Source organism: Simochromis diagramma, unplaced genomic scaffold, assembly GCF_900408965.1.
Source record: "Simochromis diagramma unplaced genomic scaffold, fSimDia1.1 OVJJ01000344.1, whole genome shotgun sequence".
NCBI classification, from domain to species: Eukaryota; Metazoa; Chordata; class Actinopteri; order Cichliformes; family Cichlidae; genus Simochromis; species Simochromis diagramma.
The window spans coordinates 7,667,564-7,688,378 of NW_024387375.1; the positions used below are offsets into that span (position 1 = coordinate 7,667,564).

At 40.9% G+C, this 20,815-nt stretch overlaps 3 protein-coding genes across 8 annotated transcripts in view; 2 read left to right on the forward strand and 1 right to left on the reverse strand.

Moving 5' to 3' along the window:
* Window positions 1-3,114, forward strand: part of grik4 (glutamate receptor, ionotropic, kainate 4) — a 330,883-nt gene extending 327,769 nt beyond the window's left edge. For 3 of the 4 annotated variants that reach the window (XM_040008871.1, XM_040008872.1, XM_040008874.1), the window contains one exon: window positions 109-3,114. In XM_040008871.1, coding sequence (XP_039864805.1) covers window positions 109-498 — 390 coding nt within the window. In that variant the 3' untranslated portion in view covers window positions 499-3,114. The remainder of the gene's footprint in view (window positions 1-108) is intronic. The other variant, XM_040008873.1, reaches the window with a different exon arrangement.
* A 2,944-nt stretch (window positions 3,115-6,058) lies between these two features.
* ccdc153 (coiled-coil domain containing 153) lies at window positions 6,059-11,436 on the reverse strand. Its single transcript, XM_040008889.1, has 6 exons — window positions 10,956-11,436; window positions 10,813-10,881; window positions 10,240-10,359; window positions 9,921-10,013; window positions 9,715-9,845; window positions 6,059-7,575 (listed from the first exon to the last, which is right to left on the reverse strand). The coding sequence occupies exons 1-6, from the start codon at window positions 11,005-11,007 to the stop codon at window positions 7,447-7,449; spliced, it is 594 nt and encodes a 197-aa protein (XP_039864823.1). The 5' UTR covers window positions 11,008-11,436; the 3' UTR covers window positions 6,059-7,446.
* Window positions 11,437-11,488: 52 nt separating this feature from the next.
* Window positions 11,489-20,815, forward strand: part of cbl (Cbl proto-oncogene, E3 ubiquitin protein ligase) — a 34,017-nt gene continuing 24,690 nt past the window's right edge. The window contains exons 1-3 of one of the 3 annotated variants that reach the window (XM_040008876.1): window positions 11,489-11,925; window positions 12,020-12,361; window positions 17,058-17,305. In XM_040008876.1, coding sequence (XP_039864810.1) covers window positions 12,215-12,361; window positions 17,058-17,305 — 395 coding nt within the window. In that variant the 5' untranslated portion in view covers window positions 11,489-11,925; window positions 12,020-12,214. Of the gene's footprint in view, window positions 12,362-17,057; window positions 17,306-20,815 lie in introns of all 3 variants that reach the window. The other 2 variants (XM_040008877.1, XM_040008875.1) reach the window with 2 other exon arrangements.

Here is a 20,815-nt window from a genome sequence, read left to right on the forward strand (position 1 = left end):
TCCTGATCGAGCCCATAGTCAGTGAGTTGTCTGGCCTCTCTCTCTTTCTCTCCCTCTCTTATTCCCCTCTGCCCTATCTTTGTTTTCTTCCCGTGTGTGTGCTTGCAGCAGTCAGTGTGCGAGGAGATGCTGCGGGAGCTCCAGGGGATCGTTCTGTGTCGCGACAGCCTGCAGGCGAGGCGCCGCCGGGCGGCGTCGATGCTGCGGCCACGGCCCTTACCTCTGGAGGAACGTCGGGCGCGAGCTGCCGCTGTCAGCCTCAGCAACGGAAAACTGTGCGGGGGCACGGGACTGCCTGAACCCCTTTCCCACAGACTGGCGCAGGAGGCTGCCCTGGTCGCGAGGGGGTGCAGCCACATCCGCATTTGTCCCGAGTGCAGACGCTTCCAAGGACTGAGGATGCGCCCCACAGGGGGCCCAGGGGCCCTCCCATCTCCCACTCATAGTGAGGAGAGCATAGAATGGGACAAGACCACAAATAGCAGTGAACCTGAATAACGCCCCACAATTCCAGCAGGACTGCCTTTCCCAGCAGCCACCTCTCTTCTTTCCAGGGATCAAAGATCATGTGGCATTTTAATTCTGCCATCCAGAGTTTATCCTTAAAGGACAGGACAATGCTGTGGACTTTCTTTTACCCCTGAGGCGACCGCCAGCAGTGAGTTTTTGGAATCTCTCCTTGGGCGAACTTTTTCCTTGGTCATAGGAAAAACTGATGAGTCTGTCTCGTTGTGTTCTGTCCCTGGTGGCCCTCTGTACCGTGTAAAACAGGACAGACAAAAACAGCTACGGGGCATTTGTACTATGCAGTATTTCCAGTCATTTATCATTGTGCTGTTTCTTTTCTTTCCTTTTTAAATTATTTCTGTCCTCTGTTGGATTATCAGTACTGAATATTGTTATTCTATTGTTAAAAAAAAAAAAAAAACTTTAAACAAGGTCCTTTTTTTATCTGACAATTTACTCTAGGAACGTATATTGCCTCTGAAGAGCTGCAGAGATGGACAGATTAAGGCAAGGTCAACCTTCACGTTCTTTTGTTTTGAAAGTGCCAAAAACCACAAGCATCATCTTGTGGCTGAAGAAAGCACCACAGCCTTGAGAAGACGGCAAACTCATGTGAACATAGAAAACAAAAGGACAGACATGCGGACACAAAGACTCCTTTTATAGTAGTGATATTCTATTAAAAATGTTTTAACTGTTCGGATCTCTGAAAGACAGTGATGCATGTCCAGAGGTGTTGGCCAGTGCTCACTGAATGAGTCACCCTGAAGTGGTTCTAGGGCAGTCAAGTCAACTTAAAGAAGGATTTTCTCTTTTGAATACCTGCTTAAAAACATGATGTCTATCACACAAACGTACATGCACAGAGACATCCTCTTATATCATCCCTCTTCTGTGCACTGACATTACTTTCTCCTCCATCTGTCCTCCATGTCTGACCCATTTATTGTCCTTGCACCAGTCCCCTTTACGCTCTCTTGCTTACAAATATATCCATTGTAAGTTATAAGACATCATTTTTTTCTTTTTTTTTTCCAGCTTACATATTCAGTATGTGTATCAAACCCAGCATATATTAGAACCAACCAAAAACAAAGTCCTCGGTAGAGTGAAGGGATTTTTATATCAGCAGTTGGCTTGGCTTGTTTTAAATGTCAGCGCAGTTAAACTTTTATTGAAAGTGATATTTTACACACTGCTCGTAGGAGACAGCCTGGGTGCACTCTGACATTTTGATACTATAATTTTTTGCAAAAAACCCCAAACCAAACTTAGAATACATTAACCAGGCTAAAACGTGGCGGATATTTAATGCAAAGTGATGCGGGAGGAGCTGAAACACACTTATTTTTCCTTTCCCCACTACCAAAGTATTTGAAATGATTAAAGTCAGTTACCTTGATTTGCTTTGCGTCAGCCATAACTTGAAGAAGTGAGGTAACGAGAATCTACCACCAGCAGCACGAGTCTTAAAATCGCCTCACTTTCTGCTCGCATTACAGAGACGTATGGCTTATTTTCCTGCTGTACCGGCTGGTTTGAAGGTGTTTCTGTACGATAGCCCGACCGTTTCACAGCGAGAATCAACGGTCATCCAGCTGTCTGCTCCGCTTCTTGCTTATCTTTGATGTGCCCATCATTTTAAATCTGCCCATCAGGTTCTGTCAATCACCATCCCTCAAAACCAGGCTGCCAACACAACACAGCTTGAAGGTACCGCTGCAGCGTCTCTTGTTCTTTTATTAGCCACGAAAGCTTTCTGCCTCCATCCTTTTTCATCTGCAGGTTTTCATGCTTGGAAATTCATGCATATTATCATTTATCATCCTGTAGTAGAACACAACATATTTTGATCACTCTGTCGTTTAAATGAACATTTCATATTCATGGCAACAAACTCTGCACATCTTCAAATACAGTACATCTAATCCTCCAGTAAGAAGCTGCTGTGTTATCGACCCACAGAATTGTGTGTATTTACAGTATAATCATCGATATAATCATGGAGGTGCCCGGTAATGTGTGTTTTATTATTGCAGCAGTAAACTCATTTGGTGTTCATTATGTTCATAGGACAGAGAGATGCGCACTTAGGTGTGTGCAGTGATTTAATGGAAACATTTAAACGCACACAGACACACACACCATGCAGAGTCATTCCCAGGATCCTCACAAACAGTTAATGTACACTTTCTGTAGCTCCATATATAATAACAGGTTTAAATCAAATTGCCAAGCAGATGGCAAAGAAAGAAGACCCACAATTCATTGTTTTTTTTAATGAAAGGTATTTCTATCCATTTGCTGAATGTCCCTAAGAAACTCATGAGAGTTTGAAGGCTCTCGCTGCTCTCAGTGCTAACTTCTTAAACACTCAAAACATTTACAGGGGGTGCTAAATCAAGCGTAGTTGGAATGAGATTGCCAATTACCTTGAAGGCACGAAGAGCAGTAGAGTAAGAATTAAAACAAATCCCACAGAAACACTGGGCGACCTTCTCTGGGAGACCACTGAGAGACGGCTCGGTTTGGCTGCTATGTTTTATATGCTTTATTTTTCTTATGTTGACATTTTTATTCCATTATAAATACATTTCTTAAAACAACCTCAATTCTCTGGGATTGCTGGCTTTGTCTCCTTTGTTTTTTTTTCTGCTGTGATGTATTTGACCTTCTGGGTTGTTTAGATATGTCATGCTAAATAGCTTCTGAGTGCGCTTTCTTTTTTTGTTTTGCTTTTTGGGGGTTTGTTTTAGGTGAGGAGGGGGGCATTATACAACCGGGAGAAATATGCAGAGCACGCAGCTGCTTTGTTGTGACATATACGCATGCAGAGGAGCATCAGGGACGTATGGGTTTCTGGATGAGTACACAGAACAACTATCGAGTGAACCAGAAGGATCTGATGCACCCACATCTCGTTTCTCCCCCATAACTGAATTAACGTCTGCTCACTTGTGAATCCTTTGAACAGCTGAGAATTTGTGTGGGTAGGCAGTCTAACAGAGGCTAATGAGTTTAACAGCTCGCTCATGTGCTGTATAAGCGTCCACTCACTCGTAGCCCATCTATCACTGTGATTTTTCAGTGGATATTTCCGTCTCCTCGGGACAGTGATTGAACGCCACACAACACCCTTGGTCTGATTTATACTTGAATTCAGACTGCATCTCCCTCTCCTCTCCTCTCCTCCTCGAGTGCCTGCCTCACAATCTTCCCATTGCAGCGTTAGAGATGACAAGTTTTCTTTTCAGTTTGTCACCACCCACAGCACGCACACACATGCATTAAAAGCGTGGCACACTAAACACTCACCGCCACCTGTATGTCACAGCTGTGTCAACTTTATTTTATCGTGCTCGTGCTTTTCCTTTTTACCCCTGGTGCTCCAGGTTCATGAATTAAGCGCATCTCTACCCACCCTCTGCCTAGCTGCTGTTGGATTTATGGAGCACATGATGAGCATTGAGTGCCTGCAGAGGTGGGTGAACAATCTACTTCACTCCTCGAGCTCACCCAGCTGTAGCACATAGCAATACCGGTTTCCTTGTAGTTGATTGCTGTCGTGCAAGGATTAAGGAATTACAGTGTACCGTGTAGTCACCCTAACAGCTACATCCACACTTGGAAGAATAGCTTGTTCCATGTTTGTTTTTTGCTTCTTTTTGGGGGGGAACCTGCCTATAACATTTTGGGATATGGAGATTATTTAATATATATATATATATTGTCTATACTGTTGCATTTAGTATGACTTTACTGCCCTTTTAAAATGGTAATTATTGAATCTATTCATTTTATTCCTGCTAATATTGCATCCCTCTGTCAAACAATTGCTTTTTCCTAACAGACACCAGATTTTCCAGGGGTGGCAGTATTCATAACAGTATTCAAGACAAGGCACTGCTACACATTTTTTAGTAAGCGCTTTCCTGCTGATTTTATTATTTGCAATTAAGTGATTGCAATTATTTGCAGAAGGCTTCTTGTTGTTGTGTGCTCAAAGAAAAGGTATTCAGAGTGCAGAAATTCTCTATAAGGTGAGACGCTGTCAGGGCTGTTATACAGCCTTTTGTTCGCTGACAGTTGTTGAACATATTGACCAAAACATCTTGACATTGTTTGTCTTTCAGAGAAATAAAATGGAGCTTCATTTCCTTTGTGTTTGTTCCCTCACTTTTCACTCCTGCCTTGATCGATGCCTCACAGAAGAGGAAGCACTGATCACCTATTTGTGTGCGAGTGGGTGGGTGGGTTAGAGAGAGCGTGCGTTTTGTGTTTTGTTTTTGTTTTTTTGTCCTATGTGATTTCTCTCATGCACTTGGCAACACAGGAAATCACAGCCTTGACATTTTGCTGTATTGTTACCCACATACTTGACAAAGGTGGTACACAGCCAAGTCAAATTCCAGTGGAAGCGTAGCCGACAGCGCTCTTTGTCACATACCCACCAGAAAAATGAAAGTAGAATCCTGTTCTTACAGAAATCCGTCACGTGGGTACTTAATAACAAAAACCAGGCTGGATTTTGATTTTTTCTAATAGCGAGTTACAAAAGTCATTTGTTTTGGCCAGATCGCTGGTCTTTGCTGACCCTGGATGAAGGTTTCAATGACAAAGATAAATATCAGTCCATTTCTGTAATGGCTCCATCATTTGCACAGCATCGTTTGTCTTTGGGCGAATGCTCCGGTGCCAGAGTTCAAATTAGAATTTGTTCATTAATCGTGTTCACGGAGGACAAAAATGGTACGTTTGTTCTGCCTGCTAGAGAATGTATAGAGAAAGGTAAACCCACAGGGAAAAGATACACCTATTAATGGGCTAATGATATAGATAGATAGATATGAAGTACATTGGTCTAAATATTGGCCATACAAAGCTCTAAATTGGATGTTGGCTGCCTTTTGTTCCTCTGTCAGTATGATCCCACACTGCTTCTGGGGAGGTCAATCCATCACTGATAGTGTTCCATTTTGTGTGTTTCTGTCCAGGTATGCTTTTACTGCATTGGCAGTGCGTTTAGGATCATTCTCATGCCGAAAAGTGAAGCTACTTCTAATCAGATGCTTTCCAGATGGTCAAAATGTGAAAGTACTTCTCTCCCTTCATACATGACAAGATTCCCAACACCACTGGCTGAAATTCAGCCCCAATCCATGACTCCTGCGTGTTTCACAGATGGCTGTAGACATTCACTGTTCTACCAACAGTTTCAAATTTGGACTCATCTCTCTATAAAGACCTGTTGCCTCTGATTTTCATTCCATACCTCAGACTCATCTCCCTCTTTCCCTTCTTTAAAAATGACTACTTGACAGCCACCCTTCCACTGAGACCGTTTCTGATGAGGCTTTAGCAAACAACAGATGGATCTACTGAAGGGCCACCATTTCTCCAGTTTTTAAGGACACACTACACATGCAGACATATGCAGTGTTTTCAGCTAATAGCTCTTTAGGGATCAACTTATTGGCTAATAAAATACTATTTTATCCCTGTCAAACTTTAGTATCTTTAGCATCTTTTCAGCAATTTGAAGAAATGGGAACAAATTTTGTGATTAAATGATTCATGGCTCAGTCTTAAGTGGCTTTACAAACAAAACAACAGTCTGCTGAAAATGGACTGGATTGAAAATGAGTGAAAAAGCAGCTAAAGTCCAATGAAAAACTCTAAGGACCTTCAGAAAGCCTGGAGAAATATTGCTCAAGACCACTTTTAATAAAAATCTGACTCCTAGGAAGGAAAATGACAAAAATATGGGGGTAGCTCAAGACTTTTGCACAGTATTCTATGTAATACAAATATTTTTTCTTTTTGATGCTTAAACTGTAGTTGACTTATCCGTGCTTGCTAATACATCTTACATCACTGACTGCTGCAGGGCTCATAACATTTCCACTATGGGAAGATAAGGCACAATGTGCCAATCGTTATTTTTCTGCACCTCCGCTAACAGGTGCACTATGCCGTTCTCATTTTAACTACTGCAGTCGACCCCATTAAGCCCTAAACAAACTGAAACGGGCAACAGCTCCTGGTGGTTTGAGGAGGAAATATTGGTTTTCTGATAAAGGCCTCTTGAGTTCCTGCGTTAATTGGCCGTCAGAGCACAGAATTATCTTAATCCCTGAGTAAATGATTCATTACCCCACAGATGAGAGACTAAAAAAATGCACTGGGCCACGAAAAAAGATGCACAAGTGACAGCCTTGAAAATAAAATGTGTTTATCTCGCTCCCTGCAGGGAAAGTCAGGTTTTATTGATGCGGGGCAGCTGAATCATATTTCCTGCATGATTAATTTTTTTCCCCCGTGCCTTTCTCTTGTTATTGCTTAGTATTAATCTGCTTGATACTGAGCATTAGTTGTGGTTTTCTTTACATCGTGCATTTGTTTCACGTCTCCCTCGTTGTCTTTTACCATATTTGGCCTCTCAAAGGCTGCCACAGAGAACTCTATCTACACTGCCATCTCTGCTAGCATGCATACTTGTTGTGAAATCACAATAGTTACAGTTTTTTCACCAACAGCTTTATTCATTTTCACCACTTTATTGTAACCCCCAAATGTTTTATGCAGCTTTTTTGGATTTTGCGCTCTTCTATATAAACAACAAAATACTTACTGTACTACTAATATTCATATAAAATACAGTATACACACTGTAATGCACTAATAGCAACTGAGTGTCAGTGGCCACCATCTTCCTGACCACAAGCAGTCATTTGCTACATCTAGTGGGTGCTACATGCCACTACATGGTGATCTATTTCCTATTCTAAAATATACATTAACATCCATACAGTTTCAGGTGAGCCATACACAGCACTCTAGCAGATCAAACAGAGTCAGTGCTGTAGCTACAGCATTAAACAAACACATCTCACTGAGCAATAGCTGCTGTTCTTACTGCATATGTCAGACTCCTGTATTTTAAAGATCCAGTGCATTTAGGCCAAATTCAGAGAGCAGCTCCTTGTACTTTTGATGAAGAGTTGCGCTTTCGTCTTCCCAACCCTGTCGAGTCGCAGACAGCTGGGAACTCAGGCTGTCGAGAGTCTCCTGCAGAAAACATGGGCAGCATTAAAATGCAAGCTAAGATTTTCCCTTCAAGTCACCGACTTGTCCAACCTGATTTCCCTCCCTTCTTAACCACCTTTATCGCTGATGAGTTGTAAGGGTGCACTGAAGGAGGTTTAATTAGATTCTGTGTCATACTTGGGAAGAGAGGAATAATGTTAATTACATATTAAAATCCTATCTCTGCGATCAGAGGCTGAGCCCTCGAACAGGGCTCTAAGCTTGACCACTTACCTTTGAAGATCTGAGCGCTGAAAATTTGCATGCAGTGTCTGTAGCCAGCCAGTCGGACTCGGCCGCTAGCGAAAAGGTCAACAATGACCCCATTCCTCATCCATTACATCTTAATGGAAAAAACTCCCAGAAAGTGGAGTTTTTTTTTCTTCATATTTGTCTCACTTAAATGTTTTGGGTCATAAAACAAACTCTAATATTAGATGGAGATAACCCAAACAAAAAGCTGAGTTCAGTTTCACCTACCACACCCAGTTTAAATTGCTGACATAGCTGTTGAATCAAGTAACAAGAACCTGTCTGACAAAATGTAGCAGGCTAAAAGGCAACACATCATGCCACGATTGACAGAAAACAACTGAGAAACAAAGTGATTGACATCTATCAGTCTAGAAAGGGTTACAAATCCATTATAAGGCTTTAGGACTTTACAGGAAAAAAAAACTTTATCGAGAAAACTTGGAACAGGGTTGTACTTTCCCAGGAGTGGCAGGCCTACCAAAAAGAGCACTTCAATGACTCATCCAGGAGGTCACAGAAGAACCCAGAACAACATTGAAAAAACCGCAGGCCTCACTTGCCTCAGTTATGGTCAGAATTCGTGATTGAACAATAAAAACAGATTGGGCAAAAATGGCATCCATGGGTGAGTTCAAGGAGAAAAACCACTGCTGAAAAAGGAAGGGCTCATATCACATTTGCCAAGCGACATCTTGATGAACCCCAAGGGCTTTTTGAACATTTTCTGTAGATTGACGAGACAAAAGCTGAACTTTTTGGAGGTTCCCTATTACATCTGGCATAAAACTAACACAGCATTTCATAAAACGAACATCATATCAACAATCAAACGTGGTTTTGTGGTGTGATGGTTTTGGGCAGCTTTGCGGCTTCAGGACCGCATACTACTCATACTTATAAACCCTCCAATATAGATAAATGAAAATAATTCTGCGAAGAAGAGTGTCTCAAATGGCATGTAAATGTCACAAATATGCAAAAAAATAAGAAATCAGGAAGAGGGCAAATACTTTTCTACAGTACTATTTGTGGCTTCTTTTTTACAGCAGTTTCTCGGTCATGTTGATTGCATAATTTCTGGTGTTGTGTGCATTGATAGTTCCGTAAAGCTGCAAAGTTTGTAATGGCGTAGTAAGTTTTCTGAACTAAGCACCATATTTCAGGCTTGCTTATAGAAGAAAATTACTCACTTTGCATCAGAAGTTAGTGAGGACATTCTCTGCCTGTGCAGCTACACTTGGAAAAAAAACCCAAACTACTCTAACGGTCATAAAAGGACATCTTTATTGATACGTACTAAGGTGTCAAAACTTGTCGTTGAGGATACAGGGGAAGTCGGCAAATGTCATTTTATGGGGGAAGAATTAAACCACATCTATACTGTACACTCCATCTAGGTTTTTAGTATTTCTGACCTAAGATTATTAGACATAAACTGCAACAGTTTTCATCAGCATCATCATAATATCATATGAATCATTTTTAAGTCACTTAACTCATATAAAACATCCATGACAGCTCTATTAGCATTTGCTTAGTTTGTCATTTTAGACTGAATTATCTGCTCAAAGCAATCATACATTCAGGAGCTTGACTTTCAAGAAACTGGTGTCATCACACTGCTCTTTCAAGAGTCACACATAAGCTGCAGGTCTGACCAACAAGTAGAAGTGCTAGTACCTTCCCATGACTTTGGCGGAACTAACTCTGAGATCAAGTTCTCTGAGGGTTGGCCTAACTGCACATACAAGACAAAGCTGCCCCACATTGTGCAAAAGGTTACCTCAAATGGGTATTTTCGTGTAGGCTTTCAAATGCGTATTGTTGCCACAGTGTGTGCTTGAGCTGCCTTGTGTTGAAACTCACATGAAGGATCTTCTCATAGTCTGACTCCATGTTGTCCAGCTTTTGTCGAAGGTCTGCTATGATGGCATCCTTCTCCTGCTCCACTTGCTTACGCTCACTTTTCTCTTTACTCAGTTCCTCCTGGGATAGGGCTATACAAATACAGAGAGTAAACTCTTATGTGGATCCATTTGTTTGATTATACTTTAAATATAGATAGACCATACCAAGGTCTTCCTTCAGTTGGCTGACTTCCTGTTCCAGTTTCTTCACCTTGTTGGTCAGTTCAGTCTGCATGGTTTTGTACTGGCGACTGAGGTCTAGAATGACATTTGCGTCAGCTATTTCAGACTTCATTGCTGATTCACTTTGAAAAGCTAATACAGCAATCAGCTTAAGCGCCCGGCTAATTAGATTTTTTGTTCCTCAAAAATTACCCTAACCTCGGCAAACACACCCCTTGTCCTCACTCCCAAAGGGATCCGCACTTTGATCAGGTTATTAAAAGACGGACTAATTTTGGATTCGTGCCCCGTCTGTACCCACCCCAGTAGATGTCCCTGTGGTCTTGTCTCTCGCGCTGCAGCTTCTGTTCCATGTCTCTTACACGTCTCCTCAGGTCAGCTCTGTCTGACTGGACCCTTCTTAAAGCCTCACACTGTAAGGCTGCAGGAAGTCACACAAACACATGCAGGCATTGAACGTACAAACCAGAGGGAGCTTTCTTTGTTTTTTGTTTGTTTGTTTTCATAAGCAAAAGTGGAAATTACTTTCTTATCAAAACTTGTACTGATGCAAACTAAATTATCCATTAAACATGCCCAAATATGCAGTCAAGTTTTAACATGTGGGCTTTCATTTCCACTTGTATTGCTTTTAGACGTTTTAAAACATGTTTTTTTTTTACTATTTTCTATCCTTTTATGGGCCAAAAGACTGATCTCTTAATAACTCACTTAAAATCTATATACAACCCAATAACATGGGACATCAGCGATTTAAAAGGGAACAGACATGACAAGGAATGGATCTGCTAAGTCATTTTCAGTTTGACCCTTTATGTAATAATCATACAATCTGTTTTTATTATTTATAAAGGAATAAAACCTCAAGGCTCACCTATGTGATCCTGCAGAATGGCTATATCCAGAATACTGTGCCTATGCTTTTCTTCCACGTCATTTTGACCTGTAACAACACAGAAATATGTGTAAGAAATAGAAGATCTGCAGTCACGAAAGAAAAAAAAGCATCTCGATTACATTTTTCTGGACTTTTCTCTGCGGTCTTTTTTGTCTTCTTCTTCGGGGACATGCTTGCTTAAGGCTGCCTGTTCAACCCACGGACACGCACAGGCTCACAGAGGGCCTACGCTTACTGTATGGTGGTGAGACTCTGTTGCTGTGCACTGGTTGCTGAGTGAGCAGCCATAAAACAAAGTGCCCGGTTTAATTGATAGTTGAGTGACTTTTACAACAGCCAGTCACACATGACTGGGGAACGCGCACAGCGCCAGCTGCCTTCAGTATATGTGAAAGCGTCTTTTGTTGCTAGGGGTTACCGAGGCCCGAGCCGGGAGAACTCAGAGATGCACTCAGCAGCATCTCACTGAGATTTTATGAATGCTCTACAGGCAGACGCGCGTGCTCGGTTACATTCATTTATCGAGAACGCGCTTTAAAAAGAAGGCGGGGAGTTTAGGGTTTGGGCAGCGGGGAGAGAGACGAGAGGGTGGGGGTTAACGGAAGAGGACGTACAGGAAAGGAAAGGGCCGCACATACACGTCAGAGGGGGGAAACAGAAAATGCTGGGCAATGTTTAAATCCCATAATTATTTATTCACCCTAGTTCCCGTCTATGACCGTGAGGCTTTCGCAGCTTTAAGTTCAACTTCCTCTCCTCGGTCGTCGCTGAGCGCTTTGTGTCGTCAGCCTCGCAGCCCGCAAACGAGTGCTGACAGTGTCACACAGCCTCTGAACTTCCCCTGAAGACACGGCACAGCCGAAAAGAGCTGCTGCTGACAAAAGAGAGGAACGACATCGCGGCTTGGACGGAGGCGAGGACACGCTCGAGTCCTGCGAAGAAACCGTTGCCATTGTCCTCCAGCTGAGGGCGAGAGGAGCCAGGTCTGGTGCTCCGTTAATTAGCCTGCGTGGGTCCCTGCAGAGAGAGAGGGAGACGCTGAGCAACGCAGCCTGCTAGCTGCGGCACAGAGGGGGACTTGTGCAGGGTGTGAGTGACCGTTGGGCTTGTTTTATCCACAATCTGGACATTTATCTACCAAATAATCATGTTATATTTACTGATGGGAGCCTTTATCCAATAGTCATCTCTTCCTCCTTCATTTTACCCCCGTCGGACCCTGGCTCGGATTCGCCGCTCGGGCGCTGTCCTCACAGGGGGTACGGGATCACCATCGCCCGGTCCAACCAACTCCAGGCGGCGGTTCGGTCCCCCTGACCCCCTGCCCTGCCTCACCTCGCCTGTCTGCCGCTGTGGCCGACCCTAGCCGAGCCCGAACATGGCTGGGAACCTGAAGAAAGGCGGGGGGATCATCGGAATGATGAAGGATGCCTTCCAGCCACACCATCACCACCTCCACTCCCATCACCAGCCCGGGGCCGTGGACAAAAAGACGGTGGAGAAATGCTGGAAACTAATGGACAAGGTTTGTCAACGTTAAGCCGTTAGCGTTTGCTTACGCGTCGGATGGCTAGAGCGACTGCTAGCTAACCGTAGCTAACTTGCGATAAGCTAGCTAATCTTCGCCTGCTGAAGGTCTGTTGTTGCTAAGTTAGCTAACAGGCTGGTACAGGATATGGTTAGCTAACTTTAGCTCACAGATAACCTGAACTCTTGTTTTGTTCGTCATGTGGCACGCCACTTTCGTAGCAGCTTAATATTAACTGGCATAGGAAGGCTTAGTTTATTACTTGGCAGGGTTGTTAACACTTTCGGGTAACTACTCTTTAGTTGTGAAACCGCGGTGCATAGCGTTACATTGTTTGACCACGGCTAAATATTTTAAGGTATATCACAATCTTTAGCTCTAACAAGGAAGTTAGTATTCTTTAAATATGTCACATAAGAGCTGAATCTAACGACTTTGTGACAGGAAATTGAAATACAAGGGCTCCCAGCACTGCAACGGTGTCTCCTGTAGCTCGTTTATGAAAAATCTATTGAAAATTGTAACAAATTGTTTAGAGAACAAGAAAAGTACGCATTTTACGTGTCCAGCTATGGTCTTTACCAGGGGAGAGTCATCTCACAGCTTTACTTCTCGGAAAAAAGCCTGCAACAGTTTGACCCCCAGTTTCCTGTGAGATTCACACACGGCTTTTTTGTTTCTCAACTTCCAACGCGACGGCATTATAAACTATGATGCCTTTGCAAAACTACTAGCACATTTAAGTGTGTTTTGCTTAGTCGAGTCTCAATTAGCACAGACAAGAACACAAGTGGCAATGAAACGTTGATCTTTATTATCACCTTGTTTTCTGTGAATGTTCAACACTTCTGTAGAAAGCTTGTCTAATGTAGACCAAACAAGAAAGAAGAGGGAGGCTGCTGATCTGATCTGCCACACATTAAACTACCTGCCACCTATCAGTCTGGCTCTTGCAGTTTACAGAAGGGATTATTTTGCCATGTTAATATGGTTTTATAGAAACTGATTGACTGGAAGAAAAACAGCCAGATAAAGGAATATCTTACCTTTTTAAAAAAAAAAAAAAAAAAAAAAAAAAGAAGCTATACCTCACGTGCCAAAGTGATTTTACTCCATGGGACTGTGTAAAATAGCAGCAGAAGTATATTTAGTATTATCTAAAGTGAACCCACAAACCAACGGATACCACTGACCAAGACCTGCAGAACTATAACGCAATTTCTCCTTGAAAACACCTCCCACGTAGAACTAAGTTAAATTTTGATCCTCTGTTACTTGCTGTACCTGTTCTTCAAGATCTGTATCTGTTGCAGTGGCTAATGTTTATCTGTTGTCACATCAATTTTGTGCTGCCTGAATGCTCAGTGATAGTGCGACGAAGAGCTCAAATCACTTTATTTTTTCATGATGAAGATATGGTTGTTTTTTGTTTTGTTTTTTTTCTCTGGCGGATAAAGAAAATGATTGACAATTTATTTATAGGCAAATTGCTAATCAGGCCGTGGTTTTACAGTTGGGGCATGTGTCAATGTGTAAAGTCAGTATTCTTAATTTAGCTTTCCTGTATTAACTATAAGTTAAAGTGCTACAGCATTAAAGGTTTATTTTAAAACAAGTTTAACATCAGATCCTGTTCCGGTCTCTGTTGCACTGCCACATCCTTTCGGCTAATTAGGTAAAGTAATACTCTAAACTAAAATCAGAAGTATTAGCTACGGAAATGCGTTTAGTAAGATTTTAAGTTTTGGCCGATATCAAGCCCTGAATTTCCCATCATAATCTAAGACAGTCATTTATTTTATTTTATTTATTTTTTTAATTTTAATCAGTTTTATGCATACAAGACATTGTTCGCGTTGTGGAGGTGTATAGTTGAAAGGTACTTAACATTTACACAGCTCGTTCGTCTCCTTTATTCTTTTTCATGCCTTTTTGGGACTAAACAAGTGTATCAAGACGATGATTGCTGCTTGGCCTACAACATGGATTGACTCTATTTAGCGTATAGACACTGATCATAATACCACATTACCTTCTCCTGCTGTGAGGAATCATTATTACTCTTTCAACATTGAAAAGGTTTAGGGGACATTGTCTCACTAAAGTTGTGTGAGAAAGCAGTTAAAATGGCTGTTTGCAGCTAAAATCCCCCAAAATTCAACCAGCTCCAACTTGTCTTCAACCTGTAAAATACCTTGAAGTTCATGTGGAAAAATCTACATAATCACACCAGGTGTAGAATCACCTGAGAGCGAGAGAGAGACAGAAAGATCAGTGGAATGTAATTTAGCTCGGAGGGGATCAGCATTTTACTTCAAGTCAGAAGCTTTAACACATGCTGACATAGAGCATTCAGCAGTTGTGACCTTGTACCAGCGCATGCATGAATTATGTTTGACTGAGGGTTGGGTACAAGTGTTAGCACTAAGCGCTTGGAGGCCTGGAGAAGGTTAATGGAATTGGGACACATTGTTGGTAATATTGGCTCTTTTTTTTTTTATTTTTTTTTTTAAAAGTTCTCCAACAGTCATGGCTCAGTTTGGTAGACTCAAATCATTTTTATCAGCCAAATCATCAAGGTGTTTTTATTTTTACTTATTATGCATGAATATTTGTATAGTTTTTTTTTTTTAATCATGATAGTGGAATATGTTGCACGGTAAAACAATGTAGTCTATACAGCATAGATTCATATGCCTAAAAATAAAACTACATTAACAATTGTAATACACTTAAAAAGTTCATTTTTCCATTGACGATGATTAATAAACCAAGTGTTTGAGCTCTTTGAAGTCTCATTACTTCCACAATGCCACACTGATGCCTTTTAAATGGAGGAAGCAAGGAAGTTCATAACGACATTCTTGTAATGCTGTTCCTGCCATATCTCTTTCGTACATTTTCACATGATCAGTGGACAATAATTTGGCCTGGTCTGCAAAGAATAAGCCACGTCCTGTTTTTGACATACAGTTGTTCAGTAACTGAAGCTGACAGCCTGGCTACACAGATGTATAAAAGCTCGGGCTGGAATCGGGACATGACACCCAAAATGTTTGGCTGTGTGTTTCGTAATGATTCATGAATTGACCCGGCGAAGTGCAACACTGCAGTTAGATTTGTTGAACATTTTTGAGGATGAAACTTGTTAATGCGCTCTCCTGAATGTCTTCAACGTTGTCATAAACTTGGTTCCCCAAGTATGACCACAGTCATGGTTAACATGTTTTATAAACCCATGTGACAGATGATTGTCGCGTTCACGGTTTGGTTGAGTCGGTGTTCGTAGTTACACTCGTGTTTGTCAAAAAAAATTTGGCTTTTGTTTGCATTTGTGTTCCCGAAGTTGCTCACTTGAGGTTTTTCAAATTTGCAAGGCAATCATGTCCAAATGTTAAGTAAAGAGAATTTGAGTCTGTAAGGCAGAAGTAGCATAGGATGTGCAAATTAAAATGGGGAAGTGTAAACTCATTAACAGCTTCTGTAAACATGCTCAAGAAGTGGAGCATAGAGGGACTACATGCTTAAAACATGCTAGTCAAAAGGGTGATGGGAAGGGTGCAGGAATTCTTGTTTACAAAAAGTAATATCTTAAAAAGGAGAGCTACTGTAGGGTTAGGACTATGCTCTACACCAGCTAAAGCTCTTTTTCTTAAAGTTGAATCACGATGCACAATATGTATGCATTTTCTACTTAATGTTCAGTCAGAAGTCAAAGCCACATGTGACACATCACAGGCCCTTTTAGCATATTTTGAAGCAGCAGGTGCAGAACGCTATTGCTTCATAAAAGTTTAAATCTGCTGGTTAGCTCTTTGCACTCTCTCACAGAGCCTGCATAATTGTATGGGTTTTATTCTGGTTGGTGCAATTTTATCTCACAGTTCAAAGACACAAAGGTTAAGTTGGCTGATGATTATAAATTGGCTTTAGTTTTGGATTAAATGGTGGAAACTGCTGTCTCTCGTTGAGTTAGACATGTTATGGACTGGCTACCTGTCTAGGGTATCCCCCTGCCTGTTGTGTTAGCTAGACTTCAGCCCCCTGTGACACAATTTGGATAAATACTTGGGAGTGTAAATCACCATCCAACTGTGTCTGTTGTGTTTAAAAATGTATATTTTCACATGAAATGCTGCGTAGCTGTAGTAAATGAATAAAAAAATGCAGGCGACTAGCTACATAATTAATGTAGGTTTGCCATCTAGGTCATTCTGATAGTACGGTGATAAGTAAACTAACTTAAGATGTCACAAGGTATTTAAACTTTGCTACTCTGTCTATATTTTCGGTTGCATAATATACAGACTTGCATCACTCTGACTACTCTTAACTTCACAAAGTGTTTAGGGAACACTTTCTTTGTCTTTTTAACTTTATTGGCTTTTTCTGTTCTGCACGTCTCCTGTCTAGGCTCACAGACACTACTTTGCACTAAAGATAAGTGCTCTAATGCAAGAAGAAGCTAATTTATGTGAAATTCTCTATATGATATAAATACTGCCTTAGTGATGTAGAGAGTGAAAATGCATAGTGACACATGGGATGGATTGTGCAGATTATCTTTCTCTTTCTGTCCTTTTAACTGCTCTTTCATCACTCACTTTCTACCACATCTTTTAGCTTGAGTTTTATCTTATGTACTCTTTCTAACCGTATCTTGCCCTCCCCCTCACATCCTCCCTTTCTGCAGGTGGTGCGGCTATGCCAAAACCCCAAACTGGCTCTGAAGAACAGCCCTCCCTACATCCTGGACCTGCTGCCAGACACCTACCAGCACCTGCGCACCATTTTGTCTCGTTACGAGGGCAAAATGGAGACTTTGGGTGACAATGAGTATTTCCGGGTCTTCATGGAGAACCTGACAAAGAAGACCAAGCAGACCATTAGCTTGTTCAAGGAGGGCAAGGAACGCATGTATGAGGAGAATTCACAACCAAGGTGAGAAAACTGGATGAAATACATGGAATAGATGCCCATCTTAATCGTATCAGTGTCTATGTTATAAATTATTTGCCTTCTCAAGTACAAATGCTTTTCTCAACCTTGCTGAGCTGCTGTGTTCATTGTCTTCAATGAAACACATCTGAAATGGGAAATTTCAAGGTGTGAAACCTTCTTAATGCCGCAGTTCATTGTGAATAATTCTGACGATGCAGGTACAGCGTGAACAATTGCTCCCACCCCCAGCCCCAAGGCTGGCTGTAGCTCAAGAAGCATCAAAACAAGAGGAAAGATGTGTTGTGGTTTGAGCATGTGAGCGTTTGTGGTCAAAATGGCGCTTAATCTACAGCTGCCTGCCTGCATGCTGCTTTGTTTTTGTGCCTCCATATCTCTACCATCTACTCGAGCATAGTTTCACCATGTAGCTTATTTTACTTTTTTGAAAAGTCACATGGTGCCTCCCGCTTGTCTCTTTCTTTTGTCTTGCTTGAAGTTTTTTTTTCTCTATCTAGAAACAGAGTGAAGTGTATAGTCTGTCCCGAAAATAAGGAGTTGTCATGGCTTTGTTTGGAGAGACTCAGATTATTGAAAAGACATTCCATTTGGGTTTTGTTTTTGTTGTTTTTGTTTTTTTTATGAAAAACAAAAAAACCTCAGTATAAAGTGAGGTTAGTGGTAACTGGCAGCCTTTCTTGAGGTGCAGACTATATTGGAAGAAGCTGATCTTCTTCTTTGTATATATTTACAGACGCCCTTTTAGTTTCATGTATGCTGTGGGTGAATGCTGTTGGACTTTGTTGTGATGTGAATACTTCTTCCTTTTACAGCAGATCACTCCAAATGACATGAACTGCTGTCAGATTTTGTGCCTGCAAGGACTTTGTCCAGAATATCTTTTCTCACTGGTAGTAGGCAAGATGACTTGCAGCAGTTTTGGTTTTTTTTGTGTTGTCAAGGAAACCTTTATGACAGACTGCCATCTTCAGTAGATTTTGGACCCTAAGTTATTTGAAAATGGGTGAACTGAGACCATAGTCAAAGGACATAATACCCACTCTGATACCAAGTACATTGTACTTACAGGTAGTAGTTTTGCCTGAGCACACATGTGCTTCAGATGTCAACTGGGAAACTAACCATGGCAAAGTTTCCCAGGCATCATTTGTTTTTTCACAATGCACATTACAGAATGCATGTGTTAGTTTAGTCAAAGGAAGACAGCACAAGTTCTACCCACACATAGGGCAAAACTATTCATAGTTCTCCATTATCTTCAACACATAAAGGCACCTCCTTGGCAATTCCAACTCCAATCGAAAAACCCTGAAGGTTCCCCGCAGCGTGAAGAAAACACAGTCATTTGTTTAAGCCGCCAAACTGAATAAACAGGTTTTCTACAGGGCACAAAAGTGGATCCCAGCAGTAAGACGGGAGGCGCTATCAGTAGTAATAAACATGTAGGATCCTGACACAGTACATCTACTTGTACATCAAGACATTTGTAAATAATAAGTGCGATATCCAAGTTTCAACTGTAGGCTACTATATTTCTGCAAGATGACCTTTAGCATTTTGACAGTATGAATCTTTTGTTGTAGTGGTATGTGGATGATTCAGAGACCGGAGGTGGATTGACAAAAAATTAAGAGGTATTGTTTTCTAAATAAAGTTTCGAACCATAGAAACAATAACATCAAAACAACACTGTTTTTAAGTTGTCTTATGTAATGGAAAAAATAGTGACAGAATTGTGTAAGGTTTGCATATATATATATATATTTTCTAAGACAACAATATTTTATCCTGTGGTAGTGTTGTACTTCTGGTGACCTGGCGCCATATTTCTTTGCTGATCAGAGCTGATAAGGTTGACCGTGACCTTTTATCTAGTTTCCGATAGACTTTTCTTAGCATTAGTCTAGGACATTAAAGAAAATATAATTGTGATATCCTGTTAAATTAACACTGTTTAATTAACAGTACAGATGGGTAGGACTGATAACATTTGCAAGCATCATTTTATTATTAGCCATAGCCGCTACCTTCTACCAATGATAACAAACAGCATAATGTTGCTATCAGGTAATTGCTAATGCTAGGCTAACATTTATTATAACCGTTTAATACTTAAAGCTTCGTTTTCAACAAAATTTACTGACACCGGCTGTTAGTGAGGAAAGGGCTTTATGCCAGTATTAGCCAGTACTAAGCTGATATTTGTACTGAGTGTGGGATCTCAAGGTGGTTCATCTCTGCCAAGTAAAGCTTATATGTGAAGTTGATCAAAAGTAGTTTATTTGTTATATTGGTGCTAATCCACAGACTGTATGTATAAGATGGAAGCAGCTTCCAGCTTTGAAAAGTGAACACCCAAATGTGGTAAACCTGCATTTAAAAAAAAAAAAAAAAAAAAAATTAATTAATGGCCAACAGGGAGTTGCTCTTCCAGTTACACAAAGACTTCCAGTAGTATAAGTTTGTGGAAAATTGGCCCTCGAATCCCTTTCTCTGTAACCTCAGTAAACACTTAACAGATGATTCAAGTCATGCTCAATAGAATATTAACTACATTTTGTAGACTTTGGTCATTGTGAGAGTCAGAACCGTGTCTTTATATGCAAGAAATGAGAATTTGTAACAACTTGTTATGGACAAGTCCGCAATCATGATATCAGGGCTACCCACCCTTGCTCATTGCTCATCTTGGGACGATGACTGACATTACTGTGGCAGCGTCTTGTTTTTTTTGTTTTGTTTTGTAATACCCCGTGTGCTAAGTCCTCCTTTGCTGTAGGCATTTTCTTAATTTTCAGACTTTTCTGGAGTGTAACTATAACCATGTTACTATTGTCTGACTTCGGGAAAATTTTATTTGTGTTGTGCATTATAAATTTTCTAATTTCAAGATCAAGTAATCAAGTAAACTTTTCGACCCTTCATAATTTAAGACTAGTATGTACTTTTTACTAAAGTCTGTAAACTTTGTTACAGTAATAAGGAGTGTGACTATCACTTGATCTTAGTAAAAAAAACAAAAAAAACAATAGAAATAAAAGTCTGAAAGTTTCAAAGTTTGCAAAAACATAATTTTGCCAAGCACTTGTGATAAGATTAAATGTGCAGTCAAAAAGAGAGAGAGAGAGAGAGAGAAGCCAAAAAATGTATGTCATTGAAGAAGCCACTAGTGGTTTACTTTGGAAAGCTGTAATGCTTCACCACTGTGAAAAAAAAAAAAAAAAAAATCCTCTAGAGCAGAGTCAGTGTGCAGCAAATTGGCTCACATAGTAGCCCTCTGTGGATAGTTGCTTTTCCAGTGTTGCTGTGCATGCTCTTTGTAATAACGCACTGAAAAGTCTACAGTCATACGTGAAAGGAAAGTGAAGATTTCGACTACTTATATGCCTGCAACGAGGAAGTGGATTTGTTGTACGGCTTGAATGACAGCGAGAAAAAGATGGCTTAAAAGTGGGCTCATCGGTACCACCAGATTTTGATTATTGCAATAAA